The 27,726-nt window shown below is 45.1% G+C and overlaps 1 protein-coding gene across 5 annotated transcripts in view; it reads right to left on the minus strand.

The window, feature by feature from the left end:
- SLC6A13 (solute carrier family 6 member 13) overlaps nt 1-21,216 on the minus strand; it is a 41,652-nt gene extending 20,436 nt beyond the window's left edge. The window contains exons 1-5 of one of the 5 annotated variants that reach the window (XM_082738083.1): nt 21,113-21,216; nt 19,700-19,889; nt 18,681-18,811; nt 13,902-14,108; nt 1,654-1,788 (exon numbers count right to left, since the gene is read on the minus strand). In XM_082738083.1, coding sequence (XP_082594209.1) covers nt 1,654-1,788; nt 13,902-14,108; nt 18,681-18,811; nt 19,700-19,722 — 496 coding nt within the window. In that variant the 5' untranslated portion in view covers nt 19,723-19,889; nt 21,113-21,216. Of the gene's footprint in view, nt 1-1,653; nt 1,789-12,468; nt 12,598-13,901; nt 14,109-16,776; nt 16,867-18,680; nt 18,812-19,681; nt 19,890-21,112 lie in introns of those variants that run through there. The other 4 variants (XM_082738086.1, XM_082738084.1, XM_082738085.1 and 1 more) reach the window with 4 other exon arrangements.
- Nucleotides 21,217-27,726: the final 6,510 nt, after the last annotated feature.

Below are 27,726 nucleotides of genomic sequence, written 5' to 3' on the forward strand. Positions count from 1 at the left end.
AGCAGGGAGCCTGCTTCCCCCTCTCTCTCTGCCTGCCTCTCTGCCTACTTGTGATCCTCTCTCTCTTTCTGTGTCAAGTAAATAAATAAAATCTTTAAAAAAAAAAAAAAAGATTCTCTTTCCCTCTCCCCCTCCACTTGCCCCACCCTCTGTCTCTAAAAAAAAAAAAAAAGAATGAAAGGAAGAAAATAAGGAAGGAAGGGAGGGAGAGAGGGAAGAAGTGAGGGAAAGGGTAATAGGAAGGAAGGAAGGAAGGAAGGAAAAGAAAGAGAGAGGGAGGGAGGGAGGAAGGGAGGGAAAGAAAGAAAATGGAAAATAACACTAACTGGAAAGTGGGGACATAAACTGTGTATATCCTGGATTAATACATATGTAAGCTCTATATAGAGAGAAAGAATTAATGAAATGAATCCCTAAAACTGGAAACAACACAAAGGTTTTAAGGTGGGTGATGGTTAAATGAACTGTGGTATGTCCATATCATGGAATACTACTCAGCAATAAAGAAGAATGAACTCTTTATACAAGAACCTGGGTGGATCTCAAGGGGACTGTACTGACTTAAAAAAGCTAATCTCAAAAGGTAAAGACTGCACAATTCCATTTATATAACATTCTCAAAATGACAGAATTATAGAGATAGAGAACAAATCAGAGGTTTCCAGGGACTAGGGATGGGGCAAGAAGGGGCAGACGTAGCATGACAGTGGCATGTCATAATGGGACAGTCTGTATACTGATTGTGGTGATGGTTAAATAAATCTACATGTGATAAAAATAACAATTATACACACACACACATACACACTAATGAGTGCATAGAAAACTGGGGAAATTTGAATAAGGTCTGTGGATAGTGCCAAATATCAATTTCCAGGTTGTGATTTTTTTTTATAGTTAAGTAAGACATTACCATTGGGGAGAACTGGGTGAAGGGTACATGTGACCTCTCTCTACTAGTTTGACAATTTTCTCTGATATATAATTATTTCAAAATAGAAACTTAAAGAAAATCCTATATAGAGAGAAATTTTGAAATAAAACACACTAATGTTTAAATAGCTATTTTGTCAAAACAGTAGAATTGTTACTGGTATTTTTTTGTCACTTAAAATTGTCTTTTTGGTTCTCCTGGGTGGCTCAGTCATTAAGCGTCTGCCTTCAGCTCAGGTCATGATCCCAGGGTCCTCAGATCGAGCCCTGCATCAAGCTCCCTGCTTGGCGGGAAGCCTGCTTCTCCCTCTCCCACTCCCCCTGCTTGTGTTCCCTATCTCACTGTGTCTCTCTCTGTCAAATAAATAAATAAAATCTTTTAAATAAATAAATATAAATAAAATAAAATTCTCTTTTTAAATGTCTTGCAATTAAACATTTTGAAAAAATACAAAATCATTTGTTGTATATTTGTAAAATATATAGCTAAAATAGCTTTGCACTCTACTTATTTAATCTGAAATCTTTTTCTCCATCCTCAGCCCCATCTTCTCCATTCTCTGATAGATCAGTGCAGCACTGGGCCTACAAGTGGAGGGTTTAACATAAAGACACAGAGTATTAGGTCAACCAGCACTGCTACCAAAGCATTCAGTCATCCCAAATAAAGTTTGTAACCATGTATGCAGATATCCTGGAATCAGGCACAAGGCTACTCACCCTCAAAGATGGGGCAAATCTTCCTCCAGGCTGTGATGCCTCCCTGGCTAGTGTACTGGCCCAGCGCTGTCTCCAAGAGGAAGACAGGAATGCCACAGGTAAAGAGGAAGATGAGGTAGGGGATGAAAAAGGCACCTGTGGGTCGGAAACAGGTTTTCCATTACCCAGCACTAGCCTCCTTGTGATCCACATTCATCTCCTCCCATTACCACCCCGCACTGCCAGTTAGAATCCCCAGGGGCGCGGGATGTGCAAAACTGTGGGGGACATTCCTCCAGATATCTGGAACCATAGCAGAGATCAAGAGTCACCGAGTTACCTGACCAGCCCTTTCTTACACTCTGAAAGTTTCAATCTATACCTACCATGATCTGCTCCCCATCAAACATCAATTAGGACTTCAATTATCCATAACTGTGCCAATAGCTAGGAGCTCACTGAATAATGGACATCCCAGAACATTAACATAGCCCACAGACTATAATTCTTTTCGAGGAAATTACTGTTTTGAATGCTAGATAGAGACTTTGAGCAGATTGAAATCAGATTTCCCTTGAGTAATCCTTTCTGCTTCAGTTTTCACAATCCTTTCTGCTTGGCTTTCTGCTGAGACAAGAGTGCTGATGCTGGAAATGCTGGCATTTTCTCCACTGTAAACCTCTGTCTGTTGCCAAGGTAGACAGAGGAGTTCACAGAGTACCAGAGAAAAAAGAACTGCACAGAGAGGGAGATCCAAATATCTGCAGGGTGTCCACTTCTAGCTTTCAACTAAGGGCTGGTCCAATAAAAAATAAGTACATATGTCTGAGGAAACTACCCAAGGTAAGGGAAAGAACCATTTCAAAAGATGGAGAGTAATGGTGCTCACAGAGGGCTGGGAGAAGGGCTGACTCCCACCAGCCAGACTGGAGAGTCCCAGAATTCACAAGGCATTGGAAAGAGAAGGCATTTCCACTGAAATGGAGAATAATTAGCCCTAGATTGAGCACAACTCTGGTTCTGTATAACAAATCTCGGAAGCAACCCCCGAAAGTATCAATTAACTTCGCTAGCTCCAAACAAAACTCAAGAATATTTGTAGGGGGTGTCTGGGTGTCTCAGTCATTAAGCGTCCGCCTCCCACTCAAGTCATGATCCCAGGGTCCTGGGATCAAACCCCACATGGGGCTACGTGCTCAGTGGGAAGCCTGCTTCTCCCTCTCTCCCTCCCCGTGTTTGTGTCCCCTCTCTCACTGTGTCCCCCTCTGTCAAATAAATAAATAAAATCTTTTTTTAAAAGAATATATATAGAAATATAAAAATACTCAGCAACCAATAAAGCAAAAATCACCAGGTTTGGTGTCCAATCAAAAATTATCAGGAAAGGGAAGCCTGGGTGGCTCAATTGGTTGAACATCTAACTTGATTTTGGCTCAGGTCATAATCTCAGGGTCATGGGATTGAGCCCCAGGTTGGGCTCCACACTCAGCACAGAGTCTGCTTGTCCCTCTTCCTCTGATTCCCCCCGCACTCACTCACTCTCACTCTCACAAATAAATAAATAAAAACTTTTGTAAAAATTACCAGGAAAACAAGCAGAAAAATATCACTTATAACGAGCAGGTAAATCAGTTGATGGAACCCAACCCATACTTAAACCGATGTTAGAATAAGCAGATATGGATGCTAACATGCTTATTATAATTGTGTTCCATATAGTCAAAATGTTAGACAGAGATGTGAAAGATACTGAAAACACCCAAGTCAAATGTCTGAAGATGAAAACCCCTGGCACACCTGGCTTGTTCACCCCGTAGAGCATGTGACTCTCAGTCTTGGGGTTGTGAGCTGAAGCCCCACGTTGGGCAAGGAGCCTACTTTAAAAAAAAAAAAATAGAGGTGAAAACCACAATGTGTGAGATGAAAAATAAATTGGATGGGATTAATGGCAGATTAACAGCAGAAGAAAAGATTAGTGAACTTGAACCACAGAGTAGAAACTATCCAAAATAAAACAAAAAAGAGGTTAAAAAAAAAAGTGTCCGTGAGCTATGGAACAATTTCAAAAAGTCTGACATACTAGCATCTGGAGTCCCTGAAGAGATAAAAGATGGGGAGGGAGGGTCAGAAAAAAATTTGAAGAAATAATGGGTGAAATTTTTCCAAATTTGATGAAAACTATAAATCCACATATCCAAGAAGCTATATGAGCCTCAAGATAAGAAACATAAAAAACACTATAAGAAGGCACATCATAATCAAGTTATTTAAACCAGTGACTAAGAGTTTTTTAGAGGAAATCTTAACAGCAACCAGAAAGGGACAACTGGGTGACTCAGTCAGTTAAGCATCTGCCTTCAGCTTAGGTCATGATCCCAGGGTCGTGGGATTAAGTCCCACATTAGTCTCCTTGCTCAGTGGGGAGCCTGCATCTCCTTCTGCCTGCTGCTTCCTCTAATTGTGTTCTCTCTCTCCCTCTCTCTCTGACAAATAAATAAATAAAATCTTAAAAAATAAAAATAAAATTATGGGGTGTCTCAAGTGGGTTAAAGCCTCTGTCTTCAGCTCAAGTTATGATCCCAGGGTCCTGGGATTGAGCCCCACATTGGGCTCTATGCTTAGCAGGGAGCCTGATTATCTTCCTGCCTGCCTCTCTGAATACTTTGATCTCTGTCAAATAAATAAATAAAACCTTTTAAAAAAATAAAATTAATCAGAGAAAAAAAGACACATATGTACAGAGAAACAAAGATAGGATGACCTCAAATTTCTCACTGAAAACAATGCAAACGAGAAGATAGCAATAAGAGGGCACATTAGTTCCAGTACTGAAGGAAAGAAGAAACTTTTAGCTAGACTCCCAATAAAAATACTGTTCAAAAACTAAAGTGAAGTAATGCTTCTTAAGACAAGCAAATCCTGAAAGAATCCATCCCTAGAAGACCTGCACGATAATAAAGGTTAAAGAAAGACCTTCAGGCAGAGGGGAATATGATGCTACACAAAGGAACAAAGAATGTTAGAAACGGTAACTGCATACATAGATAAACATCTAAGAATTTTCTCTTATCACCCAAATCTCTTTGAAAGATGACTGACTAGTTACACAATATGAGGTGGAGTTTATAACATATAAAAAAGTAAAATGTGTAGCAAAGAGCACAGATGTCAAGAGGAGAGAGATGGAAATACATTATTGTAAGGTTCTTGCATGTAAAGCAATAGAATGTCACGTGAAGGTGAATGGTGATAAATTAAAGATGCACACCACAAAATAAATAAAATCTTAAAAAAAAAAAAAAAGGGTGCATGGGTGGCTCAGTGGGTTAAAACCTCTGTCTTCAGCTCAGGTCATGATCTCAGGGTCCTGGGATCAAACACCGCATCGGGCTCTCTGCTTGGCGGGGAGCTCGCTTCCTCCTCCTTCTGCCTACCTCTCTGCCTACTAGTGATCTCTCTGTTAAATAAATAAATAAAAATCTAAAAAAAAAAAAAAAAAAAAAGATTCATGCCACAAAATCTAAAACAATCCTTCAGGGGCTTCTCAGTGACTCAGTTGGTTAAGTGTCTGCCTTAGGCTCAAGTCACAGTCTCAGGGTCCTAGGATCGAGTCCCACATGCTGAGCAGGGAGCCTAGTTCTCCCTCTGCATCTGCCCTTCCCCCATTTGTGCTCTTTCTCTCTCAAATAAATAAAGTCTTTTCAAAAAATAAAATAAAACCATCATTCAACTAACATAACAAAGAGTTGTGGCTAATAAGCCATCAAAAGAAGAAAGCCAACAATGAAATAATAAAAAATAACCAATTAATTCAAAAGAAAGCAGAAAGGTAGGAAGAGGGGAACAAAGAACTGATAGGACAAATAGAAAACAAATAGTAGGGTGCCTGGGTAGTTCAGTGGGTTGGGTCTCTGCCTTTGGCTCAGGTCATGATCTCAGGGTCCTGGGATCAAGGCCCGAATCAGGCTCTCTGCTCAGTGGGGAGCCTGCTTCCCCCTCTCTCTCTGCCTGCCTCTCTGCCTACTTGTGATCTCACTTTCTCTCTCTCTCAAATAAATAAATAACATCTTTAAAAAAAGAAAACAAATAGATAATTTATTTAAACTTAATGCGGTAAACTTAACTGATAATTACTTTAAATGTAAATAGTCTAAACATCCCAAATAAAAGACAGAGATTGTCAGAGGGGCTTCAAAACAAAAACTAGCAAGACTCTGCTATATGTTTCTTAAAAGAAATGCACTTTAAGTATCAAGACATGAAAAGAAGGAAATCCTGCCTGCTGAGATAAGGTAGATGGACCTCGAGGATATTGTTTGCAGGGAGAGAATAAGAAACTGTATGTTCAAGGGCTGCAGCATTCCCCACCTGCTGGCCAGGATGGCAGGAGAACTCGGCTCTCCTCTGCCTTTGGCCTCCAACTTCCTGGGGAACCTAAGCAACTGTCCTTTCTCCTTTATGTTTCTCATTAGCAAAGCAAGGAGTAGAGAAGTGATGTCAGGTCCCTTCTGGACTTCACATCCCAGCTTTGTCATCATCCAGGGTCCCTTTGCTCATGTCCTAGTCCCAAACCAGTAACCACAGACCAGAGCACCAGAGGCCTCAGCCACCATGAGCTCAGGCCTCCAGCAAAACCTGTATGTTCTCAGTTATATGCGGACCTGAAAAGGTCAAATTTGGGGACACGTAGCTGACTCAGTTGGAAAAGCTCGTGACTGTAATCTCAGAGTTGTGAGTTCAAGCCCCACGTTGGGTGAGGAGATTACTAAAACAAACAAACTTTAGAAAAATAAAAATAAAAAGACCCAATCTGTGGAATTAAAAGGTAGAACGGTGATTGCCAGAGGTTCAGGGATGGGGGAAATGAGGAGATAAACTTGCACCTATAAAATGAATAAGCTCTGGCAATCTAATGTACACAGCAGTGTGCCTATAGTGAACAACACCATATCATATACTTGAAAGCTGTTAAGAGACTAGATTTTGAGTGTTATCACCAAGAAAAGATAATTACGGGAGGAAATGGAAGTGTCAGTGTCAAATAATTGTGGTAATCATTTCACAGTAGATAACACGGATTGAATCATCACATTGTACACCTTAAACTTAATATATGTCGTGTCAGTAATATCTCAATAAAACTGGAAAGACATTTAAAAAAACCAAACCACATTTGTGGTTATACTCAGACAGGGCAGCAAAGGTAAGAGAGGTGAGAGAAAGGGACAGGAGGGAACTTGAGGGAGTCATGAATACAATACAAGTTCATTATCTTGATTGTGGCAACGGTTTCATAGGTGTATACATGTCAAAAGTTATCAAACTGTACACTTTAAATAGGCACATTTTGTTGTAAATCAGTTATATCTTAATAAAACTGTTTGAAAATGAAAGTTAATGGGGACTAGCATTCTGCAGTCCCTCACCTTCCAAATCTCTGGTTTGTAGTCTACATGTCTATACGTCCCGCTGAGGAAAGCACCTGATTCCCACAGGGCAAAGAAATAAAGATCATAAACTCCATGGTGTAATAAGTCCATAAATCAATCCAAAACTTACTGAGCAGGAAAAGAAAATTCCAGAAGAGAGAACTCAGTAGCCAATTTGAACAGTTACAGCTTAGAGTTGAAAACATGGCAGAAAAAGAAAGAGAGCAGAGAGAGAGAGAAAGACAGAGAGAAAGAGAATTTTCAGACCAATTCAAGCCCCTCCTCCCCACCTTTATGCTACCTGATCTTTCCCAATAATCTGAGCCAATGTTTAACCACAGAGGGTTCCATGGTCAGCTCTGTTCCCCTAGTCCTCTGCCTCTTGGAGCATGTGGGCAGCTGGCCACAAGGGGCAAGTTCCACACTTGACAAGCTGAGCCACTGGTCCTACAAGGGGAAGGGGTCAAGGGAGTGATGGGCCCCAGAGGGCCCGGGTGCAGACTTGGGGGTCCTATGGAGGCCCAGCCTCTTTCCCTACCCAAGCCCCGGTCACCATGATTAGAAGATGGAGCTAGTCCTAGAGATCCTAGGCCTCAGTGATCTGCTCCCCCATCCCGGCAGATTAGTCTCCTTCCCCAAATTCTGAAGGGTCCTGGCATGCTTCCCTGTGAGATGGGGGAGGCCCCATGTCCAACCTAGAAGGGAATCATTCTGCAGGCCACTCTTCTACAAAGGAACCCATTCTGTGGTGTCTTCTGTAATATTCCAGCAAATATTTAAAAAGCCTAAACTGATAAGATTCTACCCAGTGGTGAGCATCCATGACCTGTTACATGCCAGAAGCAACACTATTCTGACCACTGCTGGGAGCCAAGTCATTAACTGACAATGGTTAACAAACCATCACACACTAGTAAAATCACAATCGTTATTCTTATATGGAGAAAAAAGCACTCATCATTTCCCTTTGTTCTTTATACTAACAAGCAACATCAAGGAGATCAGTCCTCCCAGAGGCCAGGTACTATTTAATCCTCCTCGCCCTGGTGTCCCTATGGCCTCTGTCCCTGTGGTCTAGGGCTGCCCTCCCTCCATAGCCTGCTGCTCTAAGATCCCTATTCCTAGAAATCCAGCTGTGGGACATTCTGTTGTAGCAGCATGTGGGATGTCCAGGCATTCCAGGGGTGGAGGAACTTGGTCAGCCAGTAGCCAGGGTCCAGGGAGCTAGAGAGAGCTCAGCTGAAGCTCCATGAAGAGTTTGGGTGTCTGGGGACTGAAGATCAGAAGGGAGGAGGGCTTGGAGGGGGATAAGGATCAGGAAGCATCTGTCTTCACACAAGGTGACCTCCAGCTGGTGTTCTATGACTAGCAAAAACCAATGATTCCTTGCACGATTGACCTCTGCTCCTGGTTTTCAGTAACTTGACTTAGAAATTAAGTATAGGGGTACCTGGCTGGCTCAGTCGGAGGAGCGTATGGCTCTCTTGATCTTGTTCGGGGTCATAAGTTCAAGCCCCACATTGTGTGTAGAGACAACTTAAAAATAAAATTGTAAAAATAAATACAAAAATCAATTTTTTCTAAAAAATAAATTAAGCATAAAATGGTTGGCGGATGATGTTTTTGACTGGGCTGAGACTGGTGGGCAAGTAATTTACATTCCCTCCTGGCAGAGTTGAATCCTCTTACCAAAACCCTGCCCTACCACCTTCCCCCCAACATCACGCCTTTTGGGTTCTCTGGAGACTTCTCATCCCCATGGTTAGAGCTTTAGGGGACAAGCCGCGGTGGGAAGTCATGTTTGCATTTCCCTCCAGGGGGCTGAGGATGGAGAGCAGGAGAGCTAGATCAAATGTTCACCGGTCTTCCCAGGCAAGAGACCCAGCCCCAGCACTGGCACCACTGGCTACACAGGGCACATTGCCATTTCTCTTTAGCACTCACACTGGCTCCCTCCTAACCAGGAGGGAGAACACACAGCAGACATGTACTCTGTCCACTCCCAAGTTTTGCCCAAATAACCCGTACTTCTTATTTCTAATTCTCTTCTGCCCCCATTACCTCGAACCCACTGCAAGCAGAAGCAGTCACTGCCCCGGCCTCCCGGAGCGACCGTTCCTACAAGATCACCAACAAACAGCCCCCATGCCACCAAAGCCAACACTCCAGTCTCCTCCGTAACCTTCTTGACCTTTCTGCAGCATCTGATGTCGTTGTTCTTCCCGGCCCCTCTGACCTCATCACTTTCCTTGCCTCCCAAAACACTTCACTGTCCTGGTGGTCATCCTTCTGCACTGCTGTCTCCTTATCTGCCCCCTGCTCTTTCCTCCCCTTCCCCCATTCCTTGTTCTCTCTTCTCGCCATGAAAGGGCTAATCACCCACCAATTTATATCTCCCATCTGCATCTCCCTCACAGACCACAGACTTCTGTGTTTTACTGCCTAGTGGACAGCTCCCCTTGGATGGCTAAGAGATAGCTCCAGTCAGTGTTCCCAAAATGCAACTCCTTTTTTTCTTCTGAATACCTGCTCCATCACAGTGGAGGGCTCATCCTTCCTCCCCAGTGCTCAGGCTGTACCCCTTGGGACTGCTGAGACCAGAAAGCATCAGCGGGGGTGACAAGAAGTATCTGATTCTGCCTACATCATGGGTGGGGGGGGTCACCAGTCCCAAGCATTCTGGGTGTTGAGGAACTCACCCTGTCAGCAGCCAGGGTGTAGAGAACCCAGTTGAAGGTTCATGTTCAGAAGCACCCAGAATCTGGGTAGTTAGGTAGATTTGAGGGTTGGGGGGGATGGGAGGAATCAAGGATGACTCTAACATTTTCAGCCTTGTGACTGGTCTGCTTCTTCCCTGACACCTATACACTCCATTCCCAACAGCAGCCAAAGAGATTCTTTCAAAATGTAAGAACTGTAAGAAATGGGGTACCTGGTTGGCTCAGTAGGTTAAGTGTCTGCCTTCGGCTCAGAACATGATCCCAGGGTGCTGGGATCGAGCCCCATGGCAGGCTCCCTGCTCTGTGGGGAGTCTTCTTCTCCCTTTTCTCCCTGACCCTCCCCACTTGTGCTCTCTGCTATTCCCGGTGCGCTCTCTCTCTCAAATAAATAAAATCTTTTTAAAAATAATAAAATGTAGATCATGTCACTCCTGCTCAAAACCCTGCTCTGAATCCCCACGTCACTACAGCCACAGCCAAAGTCTCAAAGTAACTGACAAGGACCTCCCCGATCTGCCACTCCCTGACCCCAGCCTCTATCTACTCCCCTCCTCACAACTCCTCAAACCAGCCAGTCAGCCTCTTGCTTTACGACTCTTAAATCTTGTGTGTCCTCTGCTCGGAGCACTTTTACCCTCAAGAGCCACACAGCCAACTCTCTCACTCCTGGCAAACTTTGGTTCACATGTTCTCAGTGCCCCCTCCCCTCCACCCCTCCCACACACTCCTGATCCCCTTACCCAGCTCTCCTTGGTCTTTTTCCATAGCACTCCTTAACTTCTGATATACTGTATAATTTTCCCATTTAGTATGTTTCTTGTCTGTTTCCCTCCTCTAGAATGTAAGCCCCACAAGGACAGGGAATTGTTCTGTTCTGTTTATCCACGGATGCCAACAATTTAGAAGAATGCTGGGCAAATGGAATGTAGCCAGTAATTGCTTTAAATGACATGGTCAGGGTCAGGGCTTGTGTGGGCTGTGTGCTGGGATGGCTGGCTGAGACTGGAGATTCTAGAAAGCCATTAGGGGTGGGCAGGCCCCAGGTTTTGGACAGCAGAGAAGGTGCTCACCAAGTAGACGGCTGAGGCAGGCAAGGCTCCCATCCATCTCCCTGAAGAGCCTACTAGCTGCTTTTGATTTGAGATGGGCTTCTTTCTATTACTTTCTCAGCTTCTCTGGTTTTTGACTATAGTGTTTCACTGTTCTCCTGCTTTTTCTTTTTCTTTTTTCTTTTTTTTTTTTTTTAATTTCACCTGCTTTTCTATCATATTCTTGCCTCAGCCCTTTCTCTGCTCGGGAAGTCACTTCAAATTGGGATCTACCAGATGTTAAAGCTGGAAGGAATCAGAGAAGACATCGTCGGTTTAGAACAAAAAATATGTAAGTTTAGAACAAAAATATGTTTGGGGAACTTTTTCATTCCTGACCTCATCACTGAACAAATATGGATAAAAAGTGCCTGCCTAACTTATCTTCTCGCTCTGCCCCAAGTCCCAAAGGGGCTGTTTAAGTCTGGGAAGTTGAAGAAAGGGCCTGTAAGCAGTCTGATAGGGTCCATTACCTGAGCACAGTTCACCCCAGTGTGCCCCCAGCATCTTTCTCCAGAACTTGCTCAAAACATTCCTCTCATCCCCTAGGAGTCCCCAGGGATCCCTAGTTGGAGAATCATGGGTTTAAGTAAAATCACTACACCAGGAGGAAGAAGGGTGGAATCCATGCAAGTAGTCTCCACTCTCCTCACCTTCCTGCCCCACACGGGTAACAAAGGGTCCTGTCAGAAAGAGGCATAAGTCTGTTCCTTGCCAGACAAGGGGATGAGAAGAGCAAGTGTTGGAGTCCATTCCCTGGAGGAACTTGCTTTCCCAGGAAGGCGAGGGGAGCTGAATGATGACAGAAAGGTTAAACCACAAGGAGCACCACAAACCAGGCCTGTCTGTCTAAAGACCCCACACATCCTAGGTGAGTCCTCCTTACCTTGGCAAAGGAGGCTTTCCATTAATTTACCCGGTGGCCCTGGATGACTCATGCCCTTCAGAGCAAACCTGAGCATCAGCCTCTAGCTCCAAAGACCCTCAGAACACTTCCCTCCAGCTGCTGTCGTCCATCAAGGAAAAGACGAGTCCTAAGGCGCTACGTTTGATCAAGGGAAGAGACTATGGGTGGCAGTGTTAGGGATTAAACAGTTTGACTGGATCCAGGACACAGAAAAGGTGTCTCCACTCCCAGTCAGAATCAGCACCGCTGGAAGGCTATCCAGGGAGGAAGCCGCCAACAAGCCGTCACACCCACCCCCTTCCCTCACAAGCCCATGGCAAGAACCAAGGGACTCCCTACTCTTCCTGGGCCTGCATTTCCACCCAAGCCAGCCTCACACTCTCCGGGGCCGGCATGCACTTACCACAAAGCCCTGAGGCAGAGCTCAGATCCAAACACGGCCAGACAAGCTCCCCTCAATGGGGTGAGCCCACACTCTGCCCCCCCTTCACCACACACACACACACACACACACACATGCACACACACACACTGCTCCTGGTCACAGCTCCCTTTGCTTCCTTTTCCTCAGCCCAGTGGTTTTGCAACAGAAATCACTGGAAATCACTCCCTCCCGTCTCTTCGTGCCACTCCCGCTAATTCGCAGGCCAACCTTTACCCAATTCCAGAGAGGCTTGGGGAAAGCTGCTCACCTCCTAATCTTCCTGCCATGTGAGGAGCTAAGCTGGTTACTAGGCTCCAGATACAGAGCCCCAAAGCCCAGCTTAGCCTCCAGACTCCTCCTCCGCCCTGGACCAGCCTCGTCCCTCCACCCAGCTCACTGAAGGGAGGCATGTGGAGTGTCCAAGGGTGGGGTGGAAGTGGGAAGACCTCTTTTCTTCCCTCACACACCGCACAGAACAAAGTCCTGTGATTTCAGGCTGCTGGCCAGAAATCCCTGGGGGGAGAAAGGACATATCAGCCCATCCCTCCCCTCTGGAAACATACAAGTTAACTTCCAACTCCAAGGCCAGGCCACCAATTGCCACGATCCTGAGAACAGCACTCCAAGACTTCAGAGCGCCAAGCCAGCCCTCCCACCTCCCCTGTCCAAAACCACTGGGAGGCGGAGCTCCATGCATTTGAGAGGATCCGACTCCCCAGGAAAAGGACAGGTGTTACGCTGGGGCACCCGCCAATCCTGTGGCCCACAGAGTAACCATGGCCCTCAGCGTTTCCCCACGTGACCTACCTCCCCATTGCCCCTTCCTCCAGCCCAGACGTCCAAACTGGATCTGGGGAGCCCCAACACCTGTACGCTTTATCCACCAACAAGGAGATCTTCCTAACCTACTGCTCACCCAGAATGCTTCAGGATCTGAGAAATCCCTCTGAGCTCTCCCACAGAGGGCTGGGATTGCCTGAAAGTGAGGTACTGGTCAGAGAATGACCACCGCTGCCGGGCAGGAGCGGAGCTGCCCCCAGGGGGCTGGAATGGGGTGGGGGGAGCAGGAAGCCAAAAAGAACCTGGAGTTAATGCCACCTGCCCGCAAAGTTCAGTGGGGAATTTTGAAGGGAGAGCCGCTGGTATCAAAGGCTATGACACTGGGAGGGCTTGGGTAATGACTGCCTTCAGGAATGGCATCAGGCCAGAGGAATACAGGGAGACACGGACTAAGGAGTTTCAGGACCACAGGACAGTTCAGTAGCAACATCTTCTCCAGCATCGCTGCCATTTATTAAGCTCCTGACCTACATGACCACTGATCCTTACGGCAGCTTGCAAGGCAGGTACTGCTATCTTAATTACAGGGAGAGCCACTGAGGCTCTGAGAGGCTTAAATGACTCGCCCAAGATGACACAGAGATTAAGTAGCAGAGCCAGGGTCCAAACTCTGATCTGTCTGGTTCCAAACCTACGTTCGTACTCCTAGGGTGCCACAGCAACATAGAAAAGCCCTGGGGAAAGTCACATAATGTGTCTAGGTCTCAATCTCCTAGGTCTGCAGTGTCCTTCCTGACCCATAAGGGTCTCTCCAACTCCAGCATTTCTGTGCACCCATGGGACTCCCCAGAGGGGCAGTACGTGTGGGAGATGGAGACATCCTCCTTCCAGGGGTGCGTGGGGTGGCACAGTGGCTCTCACCTCCCCCATTTTTGTAGCAGAGATAGGGAAACCTCCAGACATTGCCGAGACCAATGATCTCCCCAGCCACTGACAGCACAAACTCCATCTTGTTGTTCCAGTGTCCCCTTTCCAGGGTGCCATCTTCCTTCGCCTTTTCCATGACTGGGTATGCTGGCTTTGTCTCTCCATTACTGGTTGTGTTCGAGACCCTGCTATCCATCCCACCTGGAAAAGAAGCAAAGTGCTCTATTAACTACTGGGAATCCTGGGAAGAAAGGCTTCCCCTTCCTTCACCGGCAGATTCCCAAGGGAATGAGTGCACTGGAAGAAAGTAGATTCCTACCCCCTTGCCTGTAGACCCATGTTCTCCTTAGCATCTCTCACTGGTAACGGCTGAGTAATAGCTGCTGAGAATGTATCTTCCTTTCCTGTTCAGAAAGAAAGCATGGAGACTGAGGTACAGGCATGTGTTAAACAGGGCAGATCCTCTTGGGTGGGGGCTTGTGGATATGGAAGAATCCACATGGCCCCTGGGTTGTCTAAGTTCCTCTCTGCCAGCCTATGGCTCGCTTTGAATGTGTTACCATGACCTTCAGTGTCTATATTCTGTATGCGGGGGACAGTTGAAAGGATCCTCAAGGCCACCAATTTCCCTTGCAGGAATTTAGTCTAGCAAAGCAACTGTGACTGTGGGTAAAGATTTGGCATTGAAGATGTTCATTATTTACAACAGCAAAAAATTAGAAAGTACGTAAGGTCCCAAAGCGATAGATAGGTTAATAAATTATGGCACATATAGACCCTGGAGCCTTATACTATCATCAAAAATTGTATTGCAGAAGAAAAGGTAATGAAATGAAAGTGCTCAAAATATGTGAAGCGAAAAGTTATCAAAGAGCATACATGATACCATTATGCTTGGAAATATTTCATAAAGCGTATGCATTGGAAGCTTAGGATAGCCACCAAAATGGTTCTGTCTCCATGGTTGGAATATAGGAATGTTTTCCTTATTTCCATTTCCTACATTTTCATCAAAGAACATGATTTATTTTGTACTATTTAAATAAAAGCAAGTTCTTAAAAAATCCTTCCCAAGGAATGAGAGAGGCTGAGGGGGTCCTGGAATTCTGCAGAACATGGGCTGATTTTTTCAGCTATCCTTCCTTGTCTCTCGGAAGTCAACATAAAAGAAAGATGAACTATGGGCTCTTTTGTGTGTGTGCGTGTGTGTGTGTGTGTCTGTGTGTCTGTGTGATGTTACACATAGGAATCTGTTACAGTAGAGAAGAAAACATGAAATTAGTAAAGAAACACTGTGGTGCGCCTGGGTGGCTCAGTGGGTTAAGCCTCTGCCTTCGGCTCAGGTCACGATCTCAGGGTCCTGGGATTGAGCCCTGCATTGCATCATCGAGCTCTCTGCTCAGCAGGGAGCCTGTTTCTCCCTTGCTCTCCGCCTGCCTCTCTGCCTACTCGTGATCTCTCTCTCTCTCTCTGTCAAATAAATAAATAAAATCTTTCTTAAAATTTTAAAAATTAAAAAAAAAATAAAGAAACACTGGTCCAAATGCTTCCCTACCCTGTTCTAGACTCTTACCAGGATTAAAGATAAGACTGGACATGGTTCACATTTAGTGAGCAATTACTACTAAGCACTTTACAGATATTTGGTTTCTTTAATCCACAGCCACCCTGAAATGTAAGCAGTATTAGTTCTGCTTTGTAAATAAGGGAGCTGCAGCTCAGAGAGGTTAGGTGACATGTCTGCAGCTCTACAGCGAGATAATGGCATCGGCGGGACTTGAACCAACTCTGTCCCTGCTCTTTCCATTAAATCTCTCGATTACATTGGCTACCCAGGTTGATCAGCATGTCTCAGTAGCATCTTCTGATAACTCCCTCCTGATTTTATACAATGGTCCCTTTTCTGGAAAAGAAGGCAAATAGGCTTTTTCATACACCTCAGGAAAAATTCATGCTAACAGAACTTTCTCAGGGATAGCCTCATCTTGCCCAGGCTCCCCTATGGCTCCGCCTCCCCAGGGGGAGCCACCTCAGGGACTGGAACAAGGAACAGTAGGAAAGTCAAGGAACAGTAGGCACCTTCACTCATTTGATAAATTAGGGAATAGGCTGCAGAGATCTTGAGCTAAGAAGGAGAAACCCAACCAGCTGGTCCCGAGAAGGTTCCTCAGTCCTTTCAAGAAGCTTGTCTAACGCCTCATGCTCATCCTGAGCCTCTCTTTACCATCCGATGGGAGTCCTCCAATGGTGGAATGCTATCTCCCTCCCTCATCCTCCCAGACCCTAGAAGAAACCGCAGGCCTCTCCTGGGTCCCTGGCCTTATGAAGTTGCCTCTCAGAGGTAGTGTGCTGCAGTTAGAAGGTCATGAGCTGGTCAAGCCCGGCACAGACCTTAGCTCTGCGCTGTGCCACTCGCTGTCTGACTCTGGGGAAGTGAATTAACTACTCTGAGTCTCCATTCACTCATCTGTGAAAGCAAGAAGGACTAAGTGAGGCACTAGATATATATAAAGGAAAGCACCTCGTAGAATAACAGTACTCAGATTTTTATTTTCTTTCAGTATTGCCGAAGAGGTGTTCATTGTCTCATCTCACAGAAAAGAAAGGCTTTCTTTCCTCTCAGTCTAGAATTCTTGTCCTCTAAAGCCCATGGGCCCTCAAGTCCATGGCCACTGAACCTTCAGAAAGCCCAGAATATAGCATCTAGTCTTTGCACAGGCACACAGAAGTGGCAGGATCTGTTTTCTAGGAGAACCAAAAAATCCTTTGGTTGTACGAACTATGATCTTACCAACCTGTAGTCTGAGACCCAGAAACAGAAGAAAAAGAGAGCGAGAGAGAGAGAGAGAGAGAAGAAAATGTCACCAACCTTAGTGTGCTTGCTGCCAGAGGTCCAGTGGGGTGGGGGAAAGAATGATCTAAGGGGGAAGGGGAAGGTGCTGGCTATTTAAAGTGTGGTTCCAACTCCTCTGCCGCACTTGTAATTCTAAACTTGGCCCAGCCCACATTCCGCCTCCTGCCTGCCCCCCTCCACGTTCCCTCCCCTGAGCACCAGACAACTCACAGCCCGGGGAGTGCGAGCGCACCCTGGCAGGTCAGGCCAGTTGCTTGAGAGGCCGGGCAGCAGGCAGTCTTCCCCAGACCTCACAAGCTCTTTCCTCTGGCCACCTTGTGGTCTCCTTAGAGGGATTCCGCCTTCCACCCTTTCTCTGGCTCCAGCGCTCCTATACTCCCATCAGGAATAGGTGTTCCTTTGGTCAGGTGCCCAGTAAATTGAATGTGCATTTCTCTAAGCATTCTGCAGTTTATGATTTGGTGTGGACCATGATTAAGAATAAAGATACATGGGGGCGCCTGGGTGGCTCAGTGGGTTAAAGCCTCTGCCTTCAGCTCAGGTCATGATCCCAGGGTCCTACGATGGATCCCGCCCCTGCATCCCGCTCTCTGCTCTGCAGGGAGCCTGCTTCCTCCTTTCTCTCTGCCTGCCTCTCTGCCTACTTGTGATCTCTGTCTGTCAAATAAATAAAATCTTAAAAAAAAAAAAAAAGGAATAAAGATATATACGGGCACCTGAAATTAATGTCATGTTGTGAATCAACTATAACTCAATAAAAAAATACACTAATGGAATGAAAAAAAAAATCAATTATCATTTTTGCAGGTTGTACGCTACTATTTATTTTTTACTTTTTGTTTTACTGGCAAAATTATAGGCATAAAATTCAATAAAGGGAGACTTTTGTCAGAAAAAAAGGAATAAAAATACGTAGATTATAGAAATCTGAGAAGTCAGAAAAACGCCCTCAACACACACACGCGCGCGCACGCACACACAGGTTTTTTAAAGATTTTATTTATTTATTTGAAAGTGAGAAAGCAGGAGCTGGGAGGAGGAGCAGAGGGTGAAGCCGACTCCCCGCTGAGTAGGGAGCCCCACCAGTGGCCCAATGCGGAGCTGGGGCTGGATCCCATGACCCTGAGATCATGACTCGAGCCCAAGTCAGAGGCTTCACTGAATGAGCCATCCTGGCCCCTCATTTGCGCATTTATATACATATGGGAAAGTCAAAACAATTAATACTAGTTCTATCTGGAGAGTAGGGTTGGGGCCCGGAAATGAAACATGAAGTACGGGACATTTTTCACTTCTGTTTTCGATTTTTTGGATTGTTAAACAATGTACTAGTTTCTATTTTTTTTTTTTTAACGATTTTTTAAACCAATAAAGAGAAGAAAGTGCCAAGCTTAAGCCCTAAACTCATCCTAAGCGGAAGAGCTGGCTGGGAAGAGGAGGCGGCAGCGTCCAGTCCCCGGCGTTTCGCACTCCGCGTCAGGGCAGGAGCAGAGTGGGGCGGCAGAGCACCGGCCCAACACCGAACGCCCCGTGGGATGCATGCTGGGCCCGGATGCGCCCTGGGTGCCGAGGCCAGATGGTCCAGGGCGGAGTCCCCGCTCCATCACTTTCCGTGTTGTGGCCTTGTTGCTCAAAAACCTTGTTCTCAGGCGCCGGGGTGGCTCAGTGGGTTAAGCATCCGCCTTTGGCTCAGCTCACGATCCCAGGGTCCTGGGATGCAGCGCCACCTCAGGTTCTCTGTGGGCAGTGTGCTTTCCCTCTCCCACTCCCCCTGCTTGTGTTCCTGCTCTCACAGTCTGTCTCTGTGTCAAATAAATAAATAAAATCTTAAAAAAATTAAAAAAAAACTAACGTTATAAAAACAACAACAACACAACTTGCTTTTGAAAAATCTATAAAAAGGTGTGCCTCCTCCTTACCTTGCAGGGTTGAGTGAGGTTTTGGCAGGTAACGAGCATATGTGAAGGGCCCAGTCCATGGGTAATAAGCCTTCGAATGGTAGCTGGTATTGATCCTTAGGAAATCATTCACAGTGAGCAGGGAAGGTTTCCTGAAGGAGATGAGATCCAGAGACCCCTGAGCAAAGCTGGGCTCAGGCCAGACAGTAAGAGTCTGGGGCTGGGGGCGGGGCTTGGGGTGGATGACTGAATGGGATACACAAAGGTGCCTGGGGGTGCCTGGGTGGCTCAGTCAGTTAAGCATTTGCTTTCAGCTCAGGTCAAGATCCCAGGGTCATGGGATCGAACCCCACCCCTGGCTGCCAGCTCAGCTCTCTCTCTCTCTCTCTCAAATAAATAAATAAATCTATGGAAAAAAAAAAAAAAAAAGCCCAGGGAGCCTCGCAGAGACAATTATTCCTGTGTTTCTGCTGCTCTTCTCTCCCCTTCTGACCATCCCTCCATCTTATTTAACTGTTAAACAAGAGACCAAAAGTGTTCTCCCAGAGAGGTTGCAAACTCATGCAAAAAACTCCATTTTCAAAGGTAATGCTGTTAACTTCTGTTTTTACTTACCATCAAGTGCTACTTACTAATGACCTATGAACTGAGCTGCTAATCATTAGAAACTCTAGTATTTGTGCTCTAAAATGACCAGGTAACTGGAGTGTACTGAACCTCAGATGGATATAGGAATAGTATTCTAAGTTAGGACACCAGACAGCCATCAGCAATGTTGCACAGCCTCTCCTACGCCCTCTATGTGCAAGAACTAGGGTTCCCTGTTTCCAGGAAAGACTCCCAGTGACCAGGGCACCATCAGGATCAGGCTGAGTTCCTTCAGCCTTGAATTAGAGTCGTTTAGAGTTGCTGCCCTTGTACAAAGGAATGTTCAGTTTTGCTTGTTGATCCTGTTGTTTTTACATAACCACTTACATTTTACCTTTTTAATATTTTATTTTTTAAGTAATCTGTACACCCACCGTGGGGCTCAAACTTACATCTCCGAGACAGAGCCGCTCATTCCACTGAGTCAGCCAGGCACTCCTACGTATTATCATTTTGATTGCTGTTTTGTTCCTCTCCAAATCTTTGTTATCCCCAATTTCTTTTTCTCTGTAAAGTAGGAACTGGTGCTGTAAGTCTTCTGCCCTGTTTAGGTTGACCAATTTTTACAACGTTTGAAAATCGCTGGTAAATGAGTGACAGTTGCTCACAACTCCCTGTCTGGGGTTTAGCACAAATCAGGCAGGACTAGCCTTGCTTTTACCTCACTTAGCCATCAGCCTTTGCCCTCCCGGGTCAGGAAACCTGAAAATAGGGAACATGAGAGTCAGTTTTCAAGAGTTCTCACTCAAGAGGCCGTGATGGTTCTAAGACTCACTAGAGACTGTTAGGTTAATGGAAGGATGTGGTCCTCAAACAGAAATAGAGTGAACCATGGAGAAAGCGGGCCTGGCAGGTCTTGGCTTCTAGCCCGTTGATCCCGGCATATTTCAATGTCAATATGCCATTATATACTCTGCCAGCATTTTTTTTCTCTCTCTTCTAGGAGTGGCACAAGGGTAAAAAAATTTTCAAATGAGCATGATTCATTTCAAAAAGAATATTTCTGAGCAACACCAGTTTCAACATTGGAATGAGTTAATGAAGAAAGTGGAGAGAGATCTTTAAATGAACAGGCACTGGGGCACCTGGGTGGCTCAGTTGTTAAGCGTCTGCCTTTGGTTCAGGTCATAACCCCAAGGTCCTGGGATGGAGTCCCGCATCAGGCTCCCTGCTCAGCGGGGAGTCCACTTCTCCCTCTGCCACCACCCTGCTTGTGCTTTCTCTTGCTCCCTCTTCTCTCAAGTAAATAAATAAATAAAATCCTTTAAAAACAATTAATAGGCATAGTTTTCTTTAACCACAGGGGTGAGGAACCTATTGACCTTTTCGATCTCTTTTCAAATATCTGAAAGAGAAGAAAAGAACAAGAGGAGGGGCACCTGGGTGGCTCAGTGGGTTAAAGCCTCTGCCTTCAGCTCAAGTCATGATCCCAGGGTCCTGGGATTGAGCATCAGACCCTCTGCTCAGCGGGGAGACTGCTTCCTCCTCTCTCTCTGCCTGCCTCTCTGCCTACTTGTGATCTCTGTCTGTCAAATAAATAAATAAAATTTTTCAAAGAAAAAAAGAAAAGAACAAGTGGAATCAACTCCACAAATTATAGTTTTGCTAAAACTGGAACAATTCAAGCCACAAAGTGAATAAGGATGGTACTGGATTTTAACCCAAAGAATGAAATATATTCACAAACCCATGCTAATAAAATAAATAATCAATCAAATAAATGAATGGGAGGAAAAGGGCAGCTCTTCTGTACAGTAGAATTCTAATTAATAAAAGTAGAAGGAAAGCAAGAAATAGAAACTCACCACTAGACAAACCCCACTGTAATCCTTGTTGGAGACAAGATCTACCGATGACTGCTAAAATGAATGGGTGAGAAGTTTACATAGTCTCGAAGCATCTCCTCCAAGATATTTATTATCTACAAAGAGAGAGTCACTTCATGGTGGAGACGTCAAACAGAAACCACCATAACCAAGTGGCCCAGGCCAGCATCTCTGGTAATAAGACATACTGCTATCCATATCACGAACCGAGGAAATGATATACTAAGAAAAACACAACCACGCTCCTGCCAAAAATGCAGTTTAGTCATGAGGAAACCTAAGACAAAGCCAGAGGGGGACACTGGACCAAATAACTGACAAGGAGACAGAGATTGTTTTAGGCCTCAGGAGACCGAGGGGAAGTAACATTCACATGTCCCCTGGGATCCTCCCAAGGGTCCTAGACTGAATGCTAGAACATAAAAGGGCCACTGACCAGTGTCAAAACCGGTGCCATGTACAGAAGGCCTTCAGGCTGATGGCGCTCCGCCCACACTAGGTTCCTGTTCTGACAATCGTGGTCTGGTTGGATAAGATGGTGACGGAAACTGTACTATTTTTGCAACATTTCCTTCAGTCTAAAATTAATTTAAAATAAAAAAGGCTTTTTTTCATGGTTTGCTCCCTGACTATTGCTGCCCAAGCACTGGATCCCGCTGGGGAAATCCCTGGACGACAGGCGTCCTGAACACGCGGAAGTCCGTTCTCAGGTGCTGGCTTGGATTCCAGGGAGGATAGCCTGAACTCTCGAAGCCCAAGGTCTTAAAGAAATAAAACTTAAGACGAAGAATGTTAATAGCAGTCGTCGCTGTTCTTCATTTATTGGACGCTTCCAACGTGCCAGGCACTGTGCTGAGTGAGTGCTACACGTGTGCCATCTAATTTTATCCTCAGAATAAACCTCTGAAACAGATGTAGATGCCACTTTGGGGCAAGAGGCTTGAATGATGGGAACCCCCACAGAGCCCCTAACCACGCTGGCTGAATACAGACAGGCCCATCGGGTGACCCACCTCAAGATACCCATAAGCCCAAGCTGATGAATGTGTTACTTACACCTGGACCAAAAAAGGAGGATTCCATAGGTTCCCATACCTCCTCACCCTCTCCCCTTAAATACAGCCCCGACCCACTGCCTCGTACCACACCGCCCCTCCTCTGCTATCCTGCCCTTGGCTCCCTTCCCCTGTCTTCAATAAACCTCCAACTTCTTTGTTCCGCCTCCGGTGAATTCCCTCACCTCCTGTGCTGCTGGCTTCCCCCCAAGCGGGTGCCCCCACATTTGGGGGCCCCATCTGTTCAGGAGAGATAACAGAGATTACTAGTATGACCTCTTAAAAAATGAGAGCCAGTGGGGTGCTGGGGTGGCTCAGTTGTTAAGCCTCTGCCTTCCGCTTGGGTCCTGATCCCAGATTCCTGGGATCGAGCCCCACATAAGGCTCTTTGCTCAGCAGGAAGCCTGCTTCTCCCTCTTCCACTCCCCCTGCTTGTGTTTTCTTTCTCACTGTCTCTCTCTCTGTGTCAAATAAATAAATAAAAACTTAAAAAAAGAGAGAGACCCAGTAAATTAATCAATTAATTAAATACCCAGAAAGGAGATGACTTTCTTAATTAAGCTCATGTAACTAAAAAAATATTAGAGGCAGAATTTGAACTCAGGCTTGTGAGATTTCAAAGTCCACTACTTACAGCTACCAGGCTACACTTTAACTCCAGGAGGAAAAAAAAAGACAAGAAAAAGGCTACGGAGCACAGCTCTGGCTCTGTGTTTGTTTGGGCTATCGCTGGCCCACGGGATTAAACAGAGCTCTCTTAGGAGAGAGGTTGATAATGAAATGACAAGAAAAAAAATACTCCTTTCACTGAAAACTTCATCAGACCTGAACTATTTTAACAATCTAATTAGAGGCAAGTCTCCTACCCAGCTGTGTGTACAATCGTCCCCCACTGCTCTACCTTCCTGAGCAAAGAAGGAAAAATCGTGACTTTCTTCTTTAACTCCAGAAAATTGTTCTTTTCCAATCGTATCCAGTTTCTTCTGATCCCCGTTTCCCAGGTTTCTCATCGGATCCTCAGAATACACAGAGAGGAGAGTTTGCAACATTTAGGTAACTAGCCTCAGCAGGAAACTCCTGGCTGATGAACAGTGAGCGATAAGGGGCTCTGACTGAATGGAGGAATTCTCAACATAGCTTCGACACCCTCACACGATAGCCCAGAGCCACGGTGAGAGATTAGGGCAGAGGGACCATGTGTAGAAAGAACAGTTTCAACCTCTGTACAGTCTTTTATGCTGAACATTTTTCCACAATACTGCAGGCATTTATTTGTGATAGGCAAGGGCAAACATACATCAATGCCCTGATCACTTGCCGATGGATATAGAACTAGAGATGCGCCCATAATCTCACCTCTCACAGCTGAGGACTCTTTTCTTCATCCAGAGAGGGAAAGGGAACCCAAAAGAGTTTGCTCTCAGAGGCCGTGGCCCCAGCTTCTCACATGCCCTTTCCCCTGTTCTCAAGCCTCCAAACAAGTAGCCCTACCCCAGCCTTCACTCTTGTTACATCTCACTCCAACTCCCTCCATTAAGAAAATGGAAAAAGAAATTTCTAGAATGGACTGACATCATTTGGCCATTTTCCTCTCGATTCTTCTAAGATTAATATGTAAAATCTTCTGAATCAGAAATCACAAAGCATTACCAGAGAGTCTGGAGGAAAGCTTGCTTCCGTGGGCCTTGTGTCAGCTAGGAAAGAAAGGATTAAGAGAGGATAACCTCCCTAAGGGGTTTCTGCAAATCCTTCTTTGACACTAAGAACTCAACCACTCTAGGAGGGTGTCAGCTTGTTAGAATGTTTACCATTGTGGCCCACAGTCATGTGTGTGAGAATCTGGTCCATGCACTCCTGCCAACTTTGCCTCCCTCTCCTTTCAAACACGGTCCTCCCCTCCCGTCAAATGCTTTTTCTCAAAGTCTCGCCTGGTCTACTTTCCCACATTCACTCCAGATCCTACCTGCTCTTTAAGACCAGCTCAAATCCCACACTTTCCATGAAGTCTTCCTCAGAACTGGACTTCTGTGGCAGCCTGTACCATTTAAAGATTTATATATTTGTGCGCAAGGAAGAGTGAGAGAGGGCAAGAAAGAGCACGAGTGGGAGGGGCAGAGGGAGAGCGCGAGTTCCAAGCAGACTCCCCACTGAGCACAGAGCCTGATGCGGGGATGGATCTTAAGATCCTGAGATGGGGACTTGAGCTGAAACCAAGAGGCAGACAGTTAACCGACTGCGCCCCCTAGGCGCCCCCAGCTGTCCGTACCATTTAATCCAACAATCTCTTGTGTGTGTTTCCTAATGAGTTTCAGTGCAAGAGTTTGTGAAGTCCTTAAGTGGGAAGAACTACTTCTTTTTCTCTATTCTCAAAGAATACATAGTGTTAGGCACGCAGGAGATTCTTGATGCCTGCCTGCTGGCTGATCCACTTCAGGGAAGCAGGTGTGTAACTGGGAAAGGAGGCAACCGGAGGTGGATGGAGAATTCTTCCCAGTTGCACAGCCTGGGGTGTTTTTCAGGGCAAAGTTAATGCCATCAAAATCTGCAGTGTCGGGGAGCGTGGGTGGCTCAGTGGGTTAAAGCCTCTGCTCAGGTCATGATCCCAGGGTCCTGGGATCGAGCCCCACATCGGGCTCTCTGCTCGGCAGGGAGCCTGCTTCCTCCTCTCTCTCTGCCTGCCTCTCTGCCTACTTGTGATCTCTGTCTGTCAAATAAATAAATAAAATCTTTAAAAAAAAAATCTGCAGTGTCTTTCCCACAGCAGATGTTCATGAGAGGTGGAAATCAGGAGGATGTGATCCTTCCCTAGAAAGTGATCCCTCCCCCAAAAAAAGTGATTCCCAGTGATTCTGACTGTACATCAGAATCATCCATAGGGCTATATGAATTTGAAGATAGCTATATTTAACTACATAGATGTAGATAGATATATAGATATCAATCTAGCTATATATACATATTATATATGTAATATACATATATACATAATATACATGTAATAATATACATATTATCTATAACATATATAAATTTATAGTTTGGGTTCCATCAAAGAGATTTTGATTTGTTCTTCTGAATGGGGTGCGTTCCAGATAGTTCTGTATTTTTAAAGCTGTGCAATGTGATCCTATTGTGCACTGACCCTGATTCTCACAAAGATGATCTTGATTGAGAACTACCGCATCTAAAGAAGGCTACCCCATCAAAACCTACCTCTAAGGGATATAAAGATGGACAGGCAGACAGACAGATAGATGTAGATACAGACAGATACCTGTGCAGATGTATCTATACCTATCTATCCACACCCAAAGAAGCTAAGCGTCTGTTACATATGCAAACCATTTCTAAATAGGAAGACCATACACTCCACTCAGAGTCCCCTCTCAAATCACATCAGTCTTAGCAGGTAAGGACCAGTTATCTTCACTTTTAACCTTGTTTGCCCATTGGAATCACCTGGGAAACATTTTAAAAATTGCTGACGCTTGGTTCCCAACTCTAGATTCTCATTTCATTGTTCTGAAGTGCAGCTTGGCCATTGACTTTTTTTTTTTTTTTTTTAGATTTTATTTATTTGAAAGACAGTGAGAACTCAAGTGCACATGAGCAGGGGTGGGGGCAGAGAGAGAGAGGGAAACGCAGGTTCCTCGCTGAGCAGGGATTCCGACTCCTAAGTCGGACCCCCTCCCAGGACCCGAGATCACAACCTGAGCCAAAGTCAGACCCAACTGAGCCACCCAGTCACCCCTTGGCCATTGACTTTTTTTTTCTTTAAAGCTCCCCGGATGATTCTAATGGGCAGCGCAAGCTGAAAACCTCTATAGCCAAAATCCCCTTGCTGCAGCGATCTTATTTCTCATTCCACCCTCAAGAAAGATGTTCTGCAGCTGGCCTTATATTTGAAATCTTTTTGAAAGCCACCCTCAGCCCTTTCTTCTTCAAGATAAATAACCCTAAATCCTTTCATCTTTTCCAAGAGCTCTCCTTCCTTACTCCACCCACTGTTTTCACTGCTGTCCTCTGGAAGCTCTCCAGGTTCATAACATATCTGTGAAGCCAGAGTGTCCCCCGTGATTCCACCATGCCCTATCTCCACTGACCCATTTGGATTGTGTTTGCGTCAACAGTGGCTCAGTTCTGGGTTTCCACCAAAAGAGAAATCCAGCATTGGAGGAATCCCACATACACACCCGCAAACCAAGGAGCAGAAGCTCGAAGAAGTGACTGTTGAAATCAGGTGGTAGGTCCTACCAGGTGACCAATGGCAGGTGCATGAAGGAGGCAAAAAGAAAGGCCATAAATGCAGAAGGAGGGAAGAGCAAATTTTAATGTGATGAAAGAAATGGATAACCTGGGAAGGCAGAAGTCCAAGATCTCTGTAAAGCAGAGGAGGCGCAGATACAGCTATGGAAAGACACAGCTTAACAGAGAAACACCTTCAAACCTGGCAATATCATGTGTACTTAAGCCAGCATCTCCTTCTCCCTCCACCTGTCCATTCATCATCCTCCATAGTCTCAACACACCCTACACACCAGACAAAGCTTTGCTTGGTAAACAAATATTTCATTGTACAATGGTGCTTAATTAGTAATATTAGAAAAAACAAGGTGGAACTAGGCTGTTTATACATAATATTTCCCCAACACATTTTTCATGCAAGCAGTAGCCACGTTTTAGAACTGTTTAGAACATGTTTAGAAATGATTCAAATGCTATTGTATTAGCACTAGAAGCATGGAAAAATTGACATTCGGATGCCTGGAAATGTTAGGGCTATGTCATTCTCAGACATGATTTAGGATATATGTATATATGTGTGTGTATGCATAGAATTTAAGGCAGAATATTAAATATATCCCAGAAAAAAACTGCAAAACAACACAGAAAGCCAGCACTGACTCATGCCCTTGCTGAGGTAGAAAAAGCTCTCCAGGTGATTCCTATAAAGGAATCACCCATCAGTAGCACAGATGGAAATCTTACTACCTTCAAAAGAAATTACTATTAATTTTCAAACTTGGGATGAGAACTTTTAAAAGTCTGAATTCTTCTTCTAGTCCCTTGTCTCCTATCTTTTATTACCACACTTCAAGAAGGCAGTTTACAAGAAACTCCCAACTAAACCATCCCTAGGAACAAAATAGAAACTCTCAGGGTATTTAGGAAAATAGGAGTGTAATTACAATGATGAGGGAATCCTCACATTTCCATATTTGTGAATGAAAATTAGGAATGGAAAGTACAGCAATTATTGCTCACAGCCTCCAAAAGCACGAGGCTACAGAAGACAAGAAAATGCATGGAGAGGAGGCAAATTTGCAAAGACTCTCTGCTATGCATCCTGTGAATCTTATGAATTAAGAAATCCAAGGAGATTTGACTCCTTCCTCCAGAATTACAGCTTAAAGATTAAAAAAATGCTTTGCGTAGACATTAAAAAGGATAGGAACAATCTGGAATGTATTCAGAAGAGAACTACCAAGAGGGTCAAGGAACTCAGAACACATAGGAATAGATATGATGTGAACTGGA

This window comes from Mustela nivalis, assembly GCF_964662115.1.
Source record: "Mustela nivalis genome assembly, chromosome: 7".
Taxonomy (NCBI): domain Eukaryota; kingdom Metazoa; phylum Chordata; class Mammalia; order Carnivora; family Mustelidae; genus Mustela; species Mustela nivalis.